This window comes from Gouania willdenowi, chromosome 3 (assembly GCF_900634775.1).
Source record: "Gouania willdenowi chromosome 3, fGouWil2.1, whole genome shotgun sequence".
Classification (NCBI taxonomy): domain Eukaryota; kingdom Metazoa; phylum Chordata; class Actinopteri; order Blenniiformes; family Gobiesocidae; genus Gouania; species Gouania willdenowi.
The window spans coordinates 22,358,366-22,373,975 of record NC_041046.1 but is presented as its reverse complement, the minus strand read 5'-3'; the positions used below and the strand labels follow the sequence as shown (position 1 = coordinate 22,373,975).

Below are 15,610 nucleotides of genomic sequence, written 5' to 3'. Positions count from 1 at the left end.
ACATGTTTTTATAATTTAAAACAGCATTCCAAAAGGAGTAAACCTACCCGGCTTTAAAAAATAAACACAGCCATTAATGCTCACTCAGCATATTTATCAAGAGATTCTGCATGGAGTCAATATGCATAGTCACACAAACGGCTGTAGCTTCACAGTAAAAACCAACATGTTTCCTCACCTCCGACAAACACAAAAGGCATCAGCAGCACATTTATGTCTACAAGTGGCAGAATTGGTCTGTATTAAAAATTCCCTTTGCGTCATACACTAAAGCAGAATAATGCTCATTCACTTACAGCCAACAGGAAATAAGATTTGTCGAAACAAGGTAGATAATATATGTAGTGGTGGCACACTCATTAAACAATTCACTGGGATAGGAATGTCTGCATGCTTCTGTGCTACAATAAAACAAGGAAATATGTGATGAAAAGTGATTCAGCATTATAGACTAGAATGATATTGAAGGGAGGAAACATTACGTTACGTTTGAAATTATTCTGTGAGTCAAAAGATTTAAACATTGAAAATCTATGTGATCCACTACTTTCCAGTAATGTAACATGGTCAAAGTCCACACTGGGTGTTTGGTCCCTAAAACATCATAATCTGAATTTAAAAAAAAGAATCAAAGAGAAAATGTGATTATTAATAAGAAATGTGAACAGTAAAGTGAAACGTTGACATCACCATCAATCATTAACACACCCTAATCACAACACACACATCCACATGTAATGGGAAGAACCTGCAAGAGTAAATCTTCCTTTAAGAAAAACAGAGGAAACTTTCAAAATAAAGTCTAGTGACATCTTCATGCCTGAAGCTTGGCTCATCTGAACAACTTGTTCAAAGGCAGTTGAGGTTGAAGGCTGGTTCACTGGAGGAATGGTAGATTTCAAGTAAGTGACCTCGCTGGATAAACTTCATGCTAAAAAAACTGTAGATTTCATTATTTCTGAATCTTCCTGAAGTTTTAACTGCATAGAGAAGTCCATTCTGAAAACAAAGTATTCATCGCACAGCAGCATTAGTGCTCAAACATGACGACACTGCTAAAAACAAGCCAGTTCACTGTAGAAGGCTTTGGAAAGACTAACAGCGCTCATCACTTTAGTCCGAAAATGGCCCACAACAACTCCAAACATCACATGTATTCGAGTCATAAATAAAACACGCTTGATAAAACCTGCTTTACACTTATAGAAAGAATGTGCTTACAAAAGTGAATGAAGCATACATTGATTAAACCCATGAAGCTGCTGTCACCTACCCATCACCTAAAACTGAGAAGTTTAAGTCTGGCTGAAACGTTGAGCAGGGTCGGACCAGCTGTGGGGCGTTTCAGATGGGCTACAAAACCGCCTTAATGAGGGTTGCAGTACCTTTTCACACCAACCAATCAGAAAGGGTTTTAAAAAAAAAACGTCATTTCCACCACTTGACTTCCATCAAAGTCAAGTAGAAGTAACCCTAATCCTTACCCTAACCCTTTTTGCTGCTGATCAGATGAAATACCGATCAAAACCGGATGTTAACTTACAATTCAGAAGCAAATAAGAAGAAGGGGTGTTTCTGCCTCTGAAGGGGGTGTACCCGCTTACAAACCAAACGCCCCTTTTTGCTGCTGGTCGGAAGATATTGTAAAAGTTCCCTAATTTTTCTTCTATTTTCTTTAAAAGATCAAAATAGACTAAATTCATGGATTTATAATCTCTAAATAATAGATAGAGATCTCATCTGATTATGAGTCACTGCACTCAATCATCTGACAATAATCAACTCTACACCCATTTGCTACACAGCTGCTATGCTTAGCATAACCGATAACAGTAGCGAAAGTGAACGCAACACCAGCACAAGTTTCCAGGGACAAACTGCTGCTAACATTTAGTCAGCATCACACAACATGATCCAGTTGGTATCATCTAGATCTGCAGCACCAGCCCTGCTGCTGAGATGTTGTCTCCTCCACCTGCAGTCTGGTAAACATCAGTGCACACCAACACTGGAGCTACACAGATCTCATAGTCCTCTTCATTCCAGCAGCTGACCGGCTTGGTTTCCTGCAGAGGGATACGCTGGCTGCCTTCCTCTCGGCTAATGGAGAAGGAGTCGTCCATGATTAGCCGAGCTTTGCTCAGGTCGATGTCATTGGATCCGCAAACATGACGGTTAGCTGTGAGCGAGGCCTTAGCTGTGGCCGACATCGTGTTCTTCCACTGAGAGGCTTGTGTTACAATCATGGCCTGAAAAGCCAATGTGTGGACGTGGAGTCGGGTCAGAGGCTTCACCTGACCTTGGGCGCCGTTTGCCTCACTTCCTGCCTGGGCGTCTTTGGAGCGCTGGTTTAAAATGCGGTATACTTCTCTCATCTGGTCGAGGACTGTTGCTACGCGAGGATTGGGGTCTGACAACACTGTAATGTTGGAGCCTTTGAGTAAGCTCAGCAGGTTTGGAAGTTCCTGTTCATTCATCCCCAAAGAGTCGGCCTGAAAGAACAAAGTTAAGATGAATGATTATGCACCCCATTTATCTGTACGTGATACATAAAAAATGTGGTCTGGGGTTTGTTTCAGATTATATTTAGTTTTATACATGTAAAGCAATGGTTTAAACTTTTATTCTTCACCCATGACAAGAAGGAGCCACTGACATGGAGGAGAAAAAAAAAAAAAAAAAGAGTATGTAAATTAAATACCTACTGAGGGACACAAATTTGTTTACAAATGTAAATGTATTCAATTAACTTAAACAAATCCAACTATTTGGTTGCGCCTACATTTTTCTTCTAACATGCTCTCATTGTTCATCTTTGTATGCACCTGATCCTTTAGGTCAGTGATTCTCAACTGGTGCCCATGGCAAAATGTGGGTCCCAGGGTGAAACCAGTTGAGAACCCGTTTTAGGTGTTATGGATTAGTTTTGCTGACAGGAGTATCTCATACACACATTTGGGATGACGTAGTGAAGCAGGTCTTTCATGATGCTCTCTTCTACAAAACTGGCCATCTCAAAGTGGATGCCAATCTGAGGAGTGGATGAGGTCAATAGATCAGCCAGCCGAGAAAAGAGGGCTTCTCGCTCTCCTGGGGTGTAGAAAACAAACAAAAAAAAAAAACTGATGTAAGATTCAAAAACAGTATTGCAAAAGTGAAGAATAGGAGGACTTAAGAGGAAAGGGAAAATAAGAAGTTGGGGAGGAGAGAGTCATTTAAGGATTTCCCTTTTTATTTACCCGTCTTAAAGGGGAAGCTGTCCATCATTTGCAGACCACCAACTACAAGCAAATCTGGCTTAAACTCCTCAAGCTTCCCAGCAAACTCTTCCATGGCATCCAGGTAAGGGTTATGATCATCACTGTGAACGATATATCTGCAGGACAAGGACAGGGCGAGCGGTGGAAAAATAAACTGGGCCCTCCAGATTATTCTTTGTACTTTAAATAACAAATATCAAACAAACCTGTTGGCTCTCCGTGAGGTGAAGCGACCCCAACTCGCCCCTAATGGATACTCCAAAATCAGATGGATGTCTGGCTCTTCCACCTCATTACCTGCCACTGCACACACAAAGGCTGAGGTAATGAGCTTGTAATGACAGGGACCTACTTACAGCACCTACACTGTGTGTGTGTGTTTACGTACCTGTAATGTGTTTAGACAGGACATCATTAAAGTCAGCACTGAAACTTCCACCCAGCAACACGTCACATCCCTCAGCTGCCATGCGACTGGCCATTACAGGTGCGTTGCCACCTATAGACCATCTATTTTCAGGCAAGTCACGGGCGCCATCGACCAGCTCCGCAAAGAGAGTGTCATTTAGCATGAAACGCCTGCAGAAATCACAAAATACAGAAAATGAACAAAAATAACAATAAATTAACTGTTCTTTACAAAAAAAAAGCAACAAAAAAGAAGGATGAGAAACCTGAGTATTCCTATTTTCAGATTTGACCAGTGACGAGCAGTAACGCGTTAGAAGTAACGCATTACTGTAATCTGACTACTTTCCCAAAGTAATGAGTAAAGTAAGGGATTATAATTGAAGAAACAGTAATTTCAATACAGTTATTTTCCCACAACCAGGCTGCGTTACTAAAACGAAACCGTCTCGCTACTGTTTGTTGGGCATCTTGTGTTTTATTGCGCATTATAACCTAGTCTTTTTTTTTTGCATTATAACCCAGTCTGCCACCGTAGTGTCAAGCCAAAGACATAAGCGGCACAACATCATTGGGTAGCACGTCCATGCTGCTTGGAAGTACCAACGTTACTTTGACTCCGTAAAAAACGACAACATTAGCATCCGTTGTGCACTCTGCGTGGGAAGGAAACTTTTATCTACATCGAAAAATTCCACCTCAAATCTGACTAAGCACCTAGCACAGGAATGTAAAAGTCATTGCGAAAACAAGATTTAAAAAGAGACCGTTTCATTTGATTACATTTTTAACGTGGAACATGAAAAAGAATCGAATTAGGCTTTAAGATCTACTGTTTAATATTTTGTGCATCAAATTTTTTAAAAAGTAACTTAATTACATAAAGTGAAGAAATTAAAGTAACTAGTTACTTTTGAAAATAGTAATCAGTTAAGTAATCGGATTATTTCCTTGGCGTAATCACTAACAAATGACTATTTCCAAGTAACTTGACCAACACTGCATTTTACCACGTGTAGTCGTGACTTGTGATTGACAATGGTGCTTTTATATTATTAGGTGCTAGCCTAGTTGCCAACTGGTTTAGGCTGAACACAAGGGGAATTCAAGAATATTACTTCCATTTATACAAAATAGTGGGGAAAAACCTAAATTTTTTAGGCCAAATCAAAGTGTTGTAAACTCTAAAGAACCTGCACAGCCAGATTTACCTAAATATGTAGGACACATTCCCATAGAACTACTGTAAATGTTTATTAGGTAGTCTATTCAACTCACTGAGCTTTGATCCAAAACACAACTCCATGCTGAGACATTTAGTCCCCATGAGAAAAAACTAAACACATTAGTGTTGGCACAAACTCAGACTCAACCTGCCAAATTTGAACGTTGCTTTGTAGTGCAGGCCTCTGTACAGATCCAGAGAGGAACCAAACTCTTAAATGTTTATTTACTGTGCTTTAGGTATAGTTGGTCACTCACTCTGCAGCTGCTCCCGGAGCAAAGAAATAGGCAAAGCTCTCAGCCAGCTGCACCGCATTCTCCAAGTAGTCGTGATGAAGCGGCTGCTCGGCAGGAGAAACGCCCAACTTGTTGAGCAATGACACACCGTCAACAAGCAGGTCAACACAACCTCCAAACCCTGGGAAATGGGAGAGGAAAGAGATGTGTAATAAGAGCAATAATTACACATCATAAAAACACCCAGCAGAAGAAATTAAAAACAACACGAGACATCAAAGGAACCAAGTCACAGTGTCATCTGCTCAAGTGTCCTTAACTCTAAACATTCCCGACAAGTATGAGCACATAACAGATTTCTGCAGGAAAGAACCGAGTACCTGGTTTATTCATCTTTTAGAGAGTTGTTAGATAATCAGCTGCAAAGCTTTGGTAAAGCTTGACAGCTGATGTTAAATGTATAGTTCTGAAATATTTCTATCAACGTATACATTTTTGGTTTTGGAAATCAAATGGGGTGAAATATCCACCAACCCCTCCTTATCATGGGGAAGGAAGAGTGGTGGAGGTTGAATGTGGGTGATTCCCAGACAGGCACGGTTGGGGTTGAGGTGTAGCCTCATCTCCCACTTCTGACCCCTGTCATTCAACCAACCACACCCTCATTACATCTACACATAGTCCTCCAACAGGTGCTTTCCACACAAACACAGTAGTGACGGGGTTGTAGTTCATCCCTCATTCTGACCCCTGTAACATACCCACCACAGTGCTTACACCCCATACTCATTCCACACACAGTTTAGCACCATGTGTTTCCATGCAGGCAGACCTGCCAACACTGTACCATGTTTTTCTGCAGTCTGTGCTTTCCCGTAGTCGTCCTCTCTCTTTTTTCTGTTTCAGGTGTCTTAACGCTTGAGTTGGCAGTTCCTGATCTGTGGTTAGCGGCTGAACTAGTCTGTGATACTCTGATGTTCTCTCTCGCTATCCTGTTCTGTTCTCGTCTTTCTGTCCACTAGGGCAAAAATCAAAATCACGATTATTTTGATCAGTATTGTAATCACAATGATTTATCATATTAGGGAAAAATCTGTGTTTTTATTGCACTACTTTTAAACAAACAATATGTGCACAGTTTAAGCTTTAAAATGAAATTATAATTTTTTTTTAATTACAAAAATTAACCGAAGGATTTACTGTGATGTATTGACTCCCTGTCCAGGGTGCACCCCCGCCTAATGCCCAATGAGAGCTGCAGATAGGCTCCGACTTACCCCTGTGACCATGAAAAAAAAGAACAAGCGGGTCAGAAAATGGATGGATGGAACCCAAGAATTTAAAATGTACCAAAGGCTAAGTGAATAAATACACTATTACAAAGTGCAGAGCACGTATTTTAAATGTAAATATTGCCAATGATTTGGTTAATTTAATCATGGCAACCAAATTTGATTAAGTGTGCAGCCCTACTGTCCATTAACCATCCAGTTGAGGCAGATGGGTTGTAATCGGCTCTATATAAATAAACAGGGATCCCACATTTTTTTCACAATTATTTTCCAAAACATTTTACCAAATTTCCATGACTTAGTTCTGAACCGCTAACATCTATTCAAGACCATGAGAGCACAAAACTGAGCGGGTATTTCCAGTGTACTAGCGTAACAGAGGTCTAACAGTGCGCCATGGTTAGCAGCAAAAACGTAGCACAGGAAATGAAAGTTGTGTCCATCACTTACCCGTCATATAACATCGTACAATGGCGCATTACCTTTGACACCCATTTTATTATAAGATTACAATTTCAATTAGCAGACACTTATCCAAAGCGATGTACAACACAATGTGTTAGGGTTAAGGAACTTGATTAATATCCCATAATAAGAGCAAATGCTGGATTGGAACAGGTGTTCCTCTGTTTACAAGCCTGCTTCTCTACCTCTCCTCCCTTCTTTACTCACTAATCCCAAATATAAATAATAAAAAAGCAAAAACATTGAACAGGTAACAAATATATTTAATGTAGACAAACAATTTCAAACAGTAAATGATCATAAATAAAGTTGAACTTAGGTAGACTTCCTTTAAAGGAATGAATGAAATAAAATACATTTCTCTGGATTTCACTTAAAAGAACAGTGCACTTTGAACAAACTGTAACATACTGTAACAGCACAAGCAATATACAGTTCTTGGTAATCTAGAAGCACTGATTGAATCCTCTTTGCTTCAGAAAAAAAAATAAAAAGAATAAATAAAACAAAAGTGCTTTTCAGTTTTTTTTAAAAAACTTCTCTACTTCATTTCTTTTAATCTCATCAATTTCTTTTTGATATCTACGAGACCTGCTTTTATTTCTTTGGCTGAACGGTGCAGGCTATTAGACTTAGCAATAAATATAAGTTAGAGGGTTGTCTCTGCCTTATTTGCATACTCATCAACACGCCCTGTACTCTCTCAAGACATCATCACAAACTGATTCTTGTACTTGGTTTTCACTGACAAGTGTTTGCAGAATTGTTTTCATTTTAGTCACACACAGCTCTTTGTGTACAACCATTTGTCTCGAACCTAGACACTGCATGCTTCAAACAAGAGGGTATTGCACAAATTACATTACAATGAGGAAGGTTTTACAGTCCATTTTTAACAAACATCTGCCTCTCTGAGATATTCTTCTGACTTCTCAGTTTGGTAAGCGCAACCTCTGCTGCAAACCCAATCTTGACTTTGGAGGCATCTTTGTGTTCACTGGTTTGATCAAAAGGCACCTGAATAATGTTGTATACTGTTGGGAGACTCCAAAATCTTACATTATTAATAGACACTATGCTGACATAAAATATGCTGAAACTGCAATGTGCTTAATGGATGACACTGCGGTTTAGAAATATAGCAGGAAAGGATGAAGCGAGTGTCTTGTTAGAATGCAGAAAGTGTTTCCTTTCCTGTTGCAATCTGCTGAAATAACACCCTGTTGTGCAGTGGTAAATGTTAAAGAGAGTTTAACCGAGAACTAATAAGGTTCCACAGATCGGTAGAGAGAGAGCGCGCACCAGTATCCCCGTCGGCTGTGGGACCCGGTTATCCAACAATACCAATGTGGCCTTTTTCATAGTCTTCTCTTTGATGAAACGATCCATGAGCCCTGTAGATAGAATTAAGCAGATAAAATTATTTAGTGATAGTTGACTAGGTCATCATGGTCATTGTAACATTCTTCCAGTCATATTTTTTTTCCAAATTCCATATTGTATTTAAAGACCATAGATAGTAAATTACTGTCAAACACAGAGCAAAAATAATGTCAAACTAGCTTGGCCACTTCTTTCGGTAGGCTAAACCTATAACCTTGCAAAACCATTGAAGTGTAGCAGAATGCAATGGTCCTGTAATTACCCCCTGGCTTCTCTACCAACAGGGGAGGTGCCTTGTACAAGCACAAGCTATTATTCCAGCCTTAACATAATGACAAAACAAAATAAATCCCACACATTAAGAAAACAGCAGTACAATCTAATTTAATTTACCAACATCACAAAGATGAAACACCACCTCTAATGTCACGAGTAGAGCCTCCAAATTTCCGTTTTTATTATTTTTGCATTTTATTTTACCTGCCACAACCGAAGGGTTATGTTTAAAGCACACGAGATTGTGTGAATCTCAACAAGAATTTTCTAGCTCCTCGCCACAATTTTTATGCAGAAAAAAATCATTAAAATGAGTTATGAACCTAAAACATTAAGTTTGCATTTCATTTTTTTACGGGACATGGGAGAGTTACGCAGAAATCACGCAAGATTACGTCGTGTTGTCCGTTAGCATCAACGCTAATCATCCCGCGACACATTTTCTACAGCATATTAATCATTAAAATGGAAGATGTGATCCTAAAGCAGCATTTGTGAAACCTTTACTATTATAAAGTTTTGCATGACAACCCGTGCAGCCACTTGATGAGAGCGCCGACCCTCCCAATCTGAAGTGTCACAAACTGAAATGATGACCAACTGAACTACTACATTAATAGCTAAACCTGTCTTGGCAAATTTACATTTCAATGCAGTTATAATAATCTGAAACCCCTGAAATCACAAAACATTAATCACATTTCAGATGAAGCTCTGCATTCATTTTAGGTCACAGGATAACATGATCACGAGTCCAACTGCAACAAGCGGAGCTCTGTATTCCTACATTCACTAACTTTATACACCTTCAATCACACGTTTTCTGGTGGAAAAACAGCGAGTAAATGTTAGGAGAAAACTATGTTTATTTACCTTTGAGCAGCTGGTACACGTCCTCCCCCGTGAATGGCAGCATAGGTTTGTCGGTTTGGTACTAGACAAGGAAAGGGGTGACCTGCTTCGCTATGAATACTGGAGTTTTCACTGGGAGAAGTACATCTTCGCAGGCCTTTTTGATTTCTTAGAAGGAATTTATCTTTGGGTCTGGTAAGTCCTCTCTCACACGCCTTCACATTCTCAACCCATCCGTGGTGACAGATTTTAGCATGGGTGCTTCGCAGCCAGTGAGTTTGCTGAAGCCTTCTCTGGGCGTTGGACTGTTTTTGAAATGCAATGAAATGCCAATACATGCTTGAGAGCACATGACCCACCTCCCATTGGCTTCCCTTTTATCCATCGCGGAAAGCATTATGGAGTGTGCAGTCCACACGAGCCAATGTTGATAAGTGATTTGTTGATTTCGACAATTGAAGATTGAATTAAATCAAAAACGTTCCAATTAACATTAGGCCTGTCCATTGACAGCTGAACTAGATTCACCAGTCCCGTTTCAGAGAGAACATTTTGCATTCGCTCTACCATGTCCTGTGCAGTTACGTGTCCGAGAAATTCAGGGTCTACGTAGCAGGTTTTCACCTCACCACCATCCCAAATACGTATGTGTAAATCCATTTGTTTGAGCTTTGTTTAATATTTCATCAAACATCATTACATAGCCAGCCTGCCTGGTTACCTCTTTGACCAGGAGAAATTTGAATTAGGGGCGCTATTCCAAATGTTGTGAGGTATGGAGATTTGGTTTCTCCCGGAGTAAATGTAGAACCTATTTCACTGTTGTGAACAAAGCTTTAAAAACTGCAGCAGCGTTGGCACAAGAACTGTAGGAATAACGAGAATCCATCAACTTCTGAAACCAAAGCACTTCAGCAGACAGTACATTATTTAAGTCAGTAGACTGGCTGAGTGTCGGTTGTCTTTGTGCATTATTAACGATAGCCGAAGACCTCTCGTTAGCTAACTGCAGTCCGCGGAGTTAAGTAGGGGCTCACGCTTGCAGTGTGTTAAGCCCCCTTTTGGCTGTCACTGTGCTTTTCCCCCGTAGCGTGGCTAATAAGTGCTGCTTCCCCCATGTTGCTGATGTCAAATGATTTTTGACACAGTTTACATCCAGCACGGCCAGGGTCCACTTCTCTTTTTAGCCATTGTTGATATTTTGCATTTGCCAGCCACGTTCAATTGAATGTACATTTTCCCGGCAAGTTTCAAATACCCCTCTGATGCTCCCAGGCTCGTCTCAGCAGCGTGCAAACTAACCTGGAAAGGGAATAGACTGCACGCATCGTTTCCGCATTTGGCGTTAAAATGCAATGATATTAACGGTCACGGCATTCTGAATGCGGATGTTCGGGTGTTATAGTATGATGCTGCTGGTATGCAGCACTTTCACTTTGAGATAACGCTGAAAATCTTTGGGGTTTAATATATTTTAAACATTAAAGTAAAAAAGGCTATATTTCCAAAACTTTTCCAAAACAGACTGGAAAATCGTTTTTTTCAAATTCCATGACCTTTTCAGGAATTTCATGACCCTGATAAAGTTGTATTGAATAAATGTTTGTCTTTTTTCCCCGTCTCTACATTAGAATTGTGTTTTAATTTCAGTTCTAGTCTTAAAACTTGTAAGTCAGGTTGATTGGTGTTTAAATTTACAATAGGAGTCAATGTGTATTTTAGTTTGTTAGTTTTAAACTGCTTTGTGTCCTTGTTTGCACTCTAGGCTCCGAGACAGCTCTGTGATTGTTGTGTGAAAGTGAGTTTGAATGTGGCTAATAATAAGAGCACAGCACTTTGGACATACTACAATATAAGTGAGCTAAATATAAATGTATAGTGTGTCTATGGCCATTAAGAGAAGGAGCAAATTATTTTTATATGAGAAAAAAAAAAAAAAAAAAAAAAAAATCACAATTAAATGTCAATGGTGTATTTAAAAGGAATAAAGGACTCAAGTATTTCTAATTGTCATCTTTGCTATTCTTGCCACATAAACATGTACAGAACAAAAATGACGTAACCGGGTACTCCGTTAAGCCTTTTTATCAATACAAATAAAAAAAACAGAAATACACAACCAGCTTATTTTAATGTGGCTCAAAGTGGCTCTTTTCCTGATGAAAGTTACTGTCAAACCACAAATTCTCTCATTGAGAGAGTGAACAAAAAAGGAAAGAAAGTTGCATTATTATGAGCTAAAAGTAGAGTTTATGTTCCTCTCATGTGTTAATGTTTAGTAAATAGGCTAGAAATAAAATAATATACTCTTTCCAACAGGAGTAATCCCTTCCTGTGCTTCTTGCAAAACATTAAATCAGTAATACAACCACCAAACTGAAGAGACATCAAAAAGCTCGACATGTTCGTATCCATCCACTTAATGAGAGTACATTACATTATAATTGGTTAGACTGGCTGAACCTGTAATCTAGCTGGTTAAAGGTTTGACAGATAACATTACCTTTTTAACTATCTGTGGAAACAAAGTGCAATAGATAATAGATTAGCATAGAATTAAAACAAATACAGCCGTAAACACTGCAGAGCATAGTTACCTGGGCTTGAAACTCAGACTCAAAATACACAGTACTAGCAAACTTAAGAATGCAGTGTAGTAACTGGATGAACACATTATGTAGAATAGTAAAAGTGCTTCAGTTCAAATAAAAAAGCTGCCTTTAATGTCCACCTCTCTCAGTCCCAGAGTCTGACTGTCCCATGTTTACTCAAACTACATCAACGCTAAGGATCAACCAGTAGTCAGCACGGCAGATAAGATCGGCTGAAATTCAGCATTTTTAACTGCAGAGCTACTCAATTACAAATTCAGTTTGGCCAGATTTTAAAACTGAGACCTTAAGCATTTTCATCAGTCAATAAGGAGGAGGTAATGGCAAAATTCAAACCAACCTCAAATAAATATAACGAAATAATAAGTAATGTTTATTCATCATAATCTTCAATCATCAATACTTTTTCACTTCTGAACTATAAGAATAAACATTTCTCTTATGTAACCCAGACATTAAAACAAATAGTGCACGTTTATGGTGATAATAGATTTATAGTAAAAAAAAAAACAAAAAAAAAAACATATCTGACATAGGAACATCCAAAAGCGCATTAAAACCTTTTCTAAATGAACAAACATAGTAGCAATGCTATTTTTCGCTCTTTGAAATAATGCAAAATTATATTTTCGTCACAAAATTGTCTCTCCATTTTGAAAAGAAATGAACACATCACAAGGTGCATTTAAAGGTGTTAGTTTATACTAAAATACTAACTAACAATACAAGTAAGTTCACCATATCTAATATGGCAAATTACAACCATTTAAGACTTAATTTTTTTATTTTTCATTAGAAAGCACAAATAATTTTAAAAAGAGTGCACAACAAACATACTAGTCATATAGGGTGGAGCGGTTGTCATGTGCTGTGAGAGCTTCTTCCCTTACTCTGTCAATTTGTTCTGCTCTACAAACACATTCTAGGTTATTTTACACTCCTTACATGGGAAGGCTGTAACATTTCTATGTTTGTTGCTAGATGATTTTTTTTTTTACAGAAATACATTTAACGGATTTGGACTGAAGAATAACATTTCCTGCCAACAATCAGTCAACTTGTTTGGCAGACACAGTGATTCCAAAAGGCCTGAGGGAAGAACGAACAAGCTCTGCTGTTTACTAGAAAAGTACGTTGATTTAGCAACTCTTTCCAAAGTTGCCTCCTCAAGCTTTAAGACTGATAACTAGGTTGATTTGGTTCAAGTAAATCAAATCAATAGATTTAGTACATACATCCTGAAGCTGACATGCTATAATATTAATAAAACTATTTCTACAATGCACCATGATTCGGCTTTCTACTCCGTCTTCGCACTCCCACAACTAGCCCTGGTACTGTAGTCTGTGTCCTGGTGGTTGAAGGACAACCAGGACAAACTGTTAGTGACTGAGAAGATCAGAGCCCACTTTACATCAGTCATCCCTCAAAATACAACTATGCATCTAGGTAGGGATTAAATTCAACACATCAGCTGAGCAACAGTGTCAACAATAACCAGTAGAGCTGGGTCAAGGCATCATATCCATTCCAGATTTAGTTAAGGATATTTCATTTTACTTGGATGCGGAAGAGATTCTGAGAGATCTAATGCTGTAAATAGTAGAAAGTAACACTAACCTAACTAACTTGGTGCAGTGTTACAACTATTCATGTGTCACACTAAGCATTGAGCCCACAGCACTGCATTAGACACGGTGAAAAGTGCTTATTAAATTATACATTTTACAAAGTGATAACAGGCCATTCAAAGGTAAATCCATTCAAATTAAATAATCCCTTTTTATTCCAACCCAGCCCTACTAACTAGTGCATTGATCACACTTTATTCGAGAAGTAATGTGTGGCATCAATGAAATCCAGTAACAAAGAAATAATAACAAGGGAAAATATTATTAAAAATATCAAATCAAGTGCACTTCCTCTTTTAAATGCCATCAGATCATACGTTAACAATTAGTCAATCGCTATCGTTTCATACCAATTACCATAACTGGCATTAGAGCCAATCAATCTAAACATTTAATAAATCATTAGTAAGAAGTTCGAACAATAAAACTGATCTTTAATACAATCTGAGTTATAAGTATGTTATCATTTAATCATACCAACTCATTGGAGTGGTTAAATACCACCTAATCAAATAGTGAATTATCACACTAGCGTTGAATCAATTGTAAATAATGTTCATATCATGATCTGTCATCATCAAATCAAACCAAACCGTTAGTGACTTCTCTACTAAATACTGACTCAGCCATCACATGAATGATGGAACCTGATCTATACATCAATCCATGACTGGACCTCCCCCTCAGGTGAGGCTAGCTCTGTTAGCTTTCACTCTGCACCTACCGATAGCCACTCTTGGTCTGGCGACGTTGTTTATTCCCACTTTCCGCTCAGCTCGCAGCAGTGAAGACAGCACCGCGTCCAGCCGCTCGTCCAGCACCGCACGCGGCGGGGACTTAAGCCATAAAGCCAGTAGGACCACCAGCGCCGACACTACAGACCCGCATCTCCACCAGGACCACCGGCTCCCACCCTCCATCGTCTATGATGTTTGACTGAAGCAGCAGCACCGTCCGTGGGTATAATGAAGAAATATCTTCCGTCCACTCCACCAATCAGAAGCCAGCTTTTGGAAATATGCTCGATTTGTACGCCAGCATGTCCCGATGACAGACCGCGCAAACTATCATTTGCTGACAAAATCAATACAAAGAATATGAATTATTGAAGGTATTTTCCTCCAGAATAAACTAAAAAGGTTAAAGAATCTTGCTGTTGATCTTCTCATGTTTTTTATTTTCCCATTGGAATCCACCACCAAACAGTACAACCGGTGTGCGGTGGAGTGGAAAACGACCCTCTCTTTGATGGAGGCGGGCTGTAGTTTTTGCTGACATCATGGCGGAAGTCACAATCCTCTAAGATCTGACACCAATAGCAGTTTCACAGTGTTTATCACATTTATTATTAATAGTCATCCGAGCCTCAGATAAAGACGGCTCATACATACAGCGCCCCCTGCTGGTGAAAACCCGCCACACACCTTTAATTAGTTTCATGTACCTTTATGAATGGAGCTCAATTTCTAACGAGATCATCTCCATACCCGTTTCGAAGGGATTGGTGTGATTTTATTTAAATGTATTCAAGTTCAGCTGATGACATGGTCATGCAACTTAATGGGGACATGTATATTTGTATTTAAGTAGGGACAGTACATATCAATGAACATTCAAAAAAATATAAATATGTCAGATTATAGCCATCTGTTGTCTCCAGACAGGCTGATGTAATAAAATGTCATAATTAACAATAAAACAAGGCGAGACACAAAAGGATCACATACAGGACAAGGAACATAGGGTTAATAAAACACAGAAACTTTACATGTAAATGGAACACTGGGATCAGAACAACTACACTATCAAGAGAATGGACAGGATGCTGTAGGACAAAGAAAAGCAGTTCATCTCCACATACTCAGAGTTGGTCAGTTAAAGGAGTGCATACAATAAATTATTGAGTTTCATTATCTTCTTAAAAATAAAACAAGTTATTTAAAGTGTTGTATTGCAAATAGCCCTGAGTT

The 15,610-nt window shown here is 38.9% G+C and overlaps 1 protein-coding gene across 1 annotated transcript; it reads right to left on the bottom strand.

The window, feature by feature from the left end:
• Nucleotides 1-73: 73 nt before the first annotated feature.
• adpgk2 (ADP-dependent glucokinase 2) lies at nt 74-14,594 on the bottom strand. The gene is made up of 7 exons (XM_028436284.1): nt 14,365-14,594; nt 5,151-5,310; nt 3,649-3,839; nt 3,467-3,563; nt 3,240-3,376; nt 2,954-3,090; nt 74-2,492 (listed from the first exon to the last, which is right to left on the bottom strand). Exons 1-7 carry the CDS (start codon nt 14,558-14,560, stop codon nt 1,929-1,931), a joined length of 1,482 nt encoding a protein of 493 aa, XP_028292085.1. The 5' UTR covers nt 14,561-14,594; the 3' UTR covers nt 74-1,928.
• Nucleotides 14,595-15,610: the final 1,016 nt, after the last annotated feature.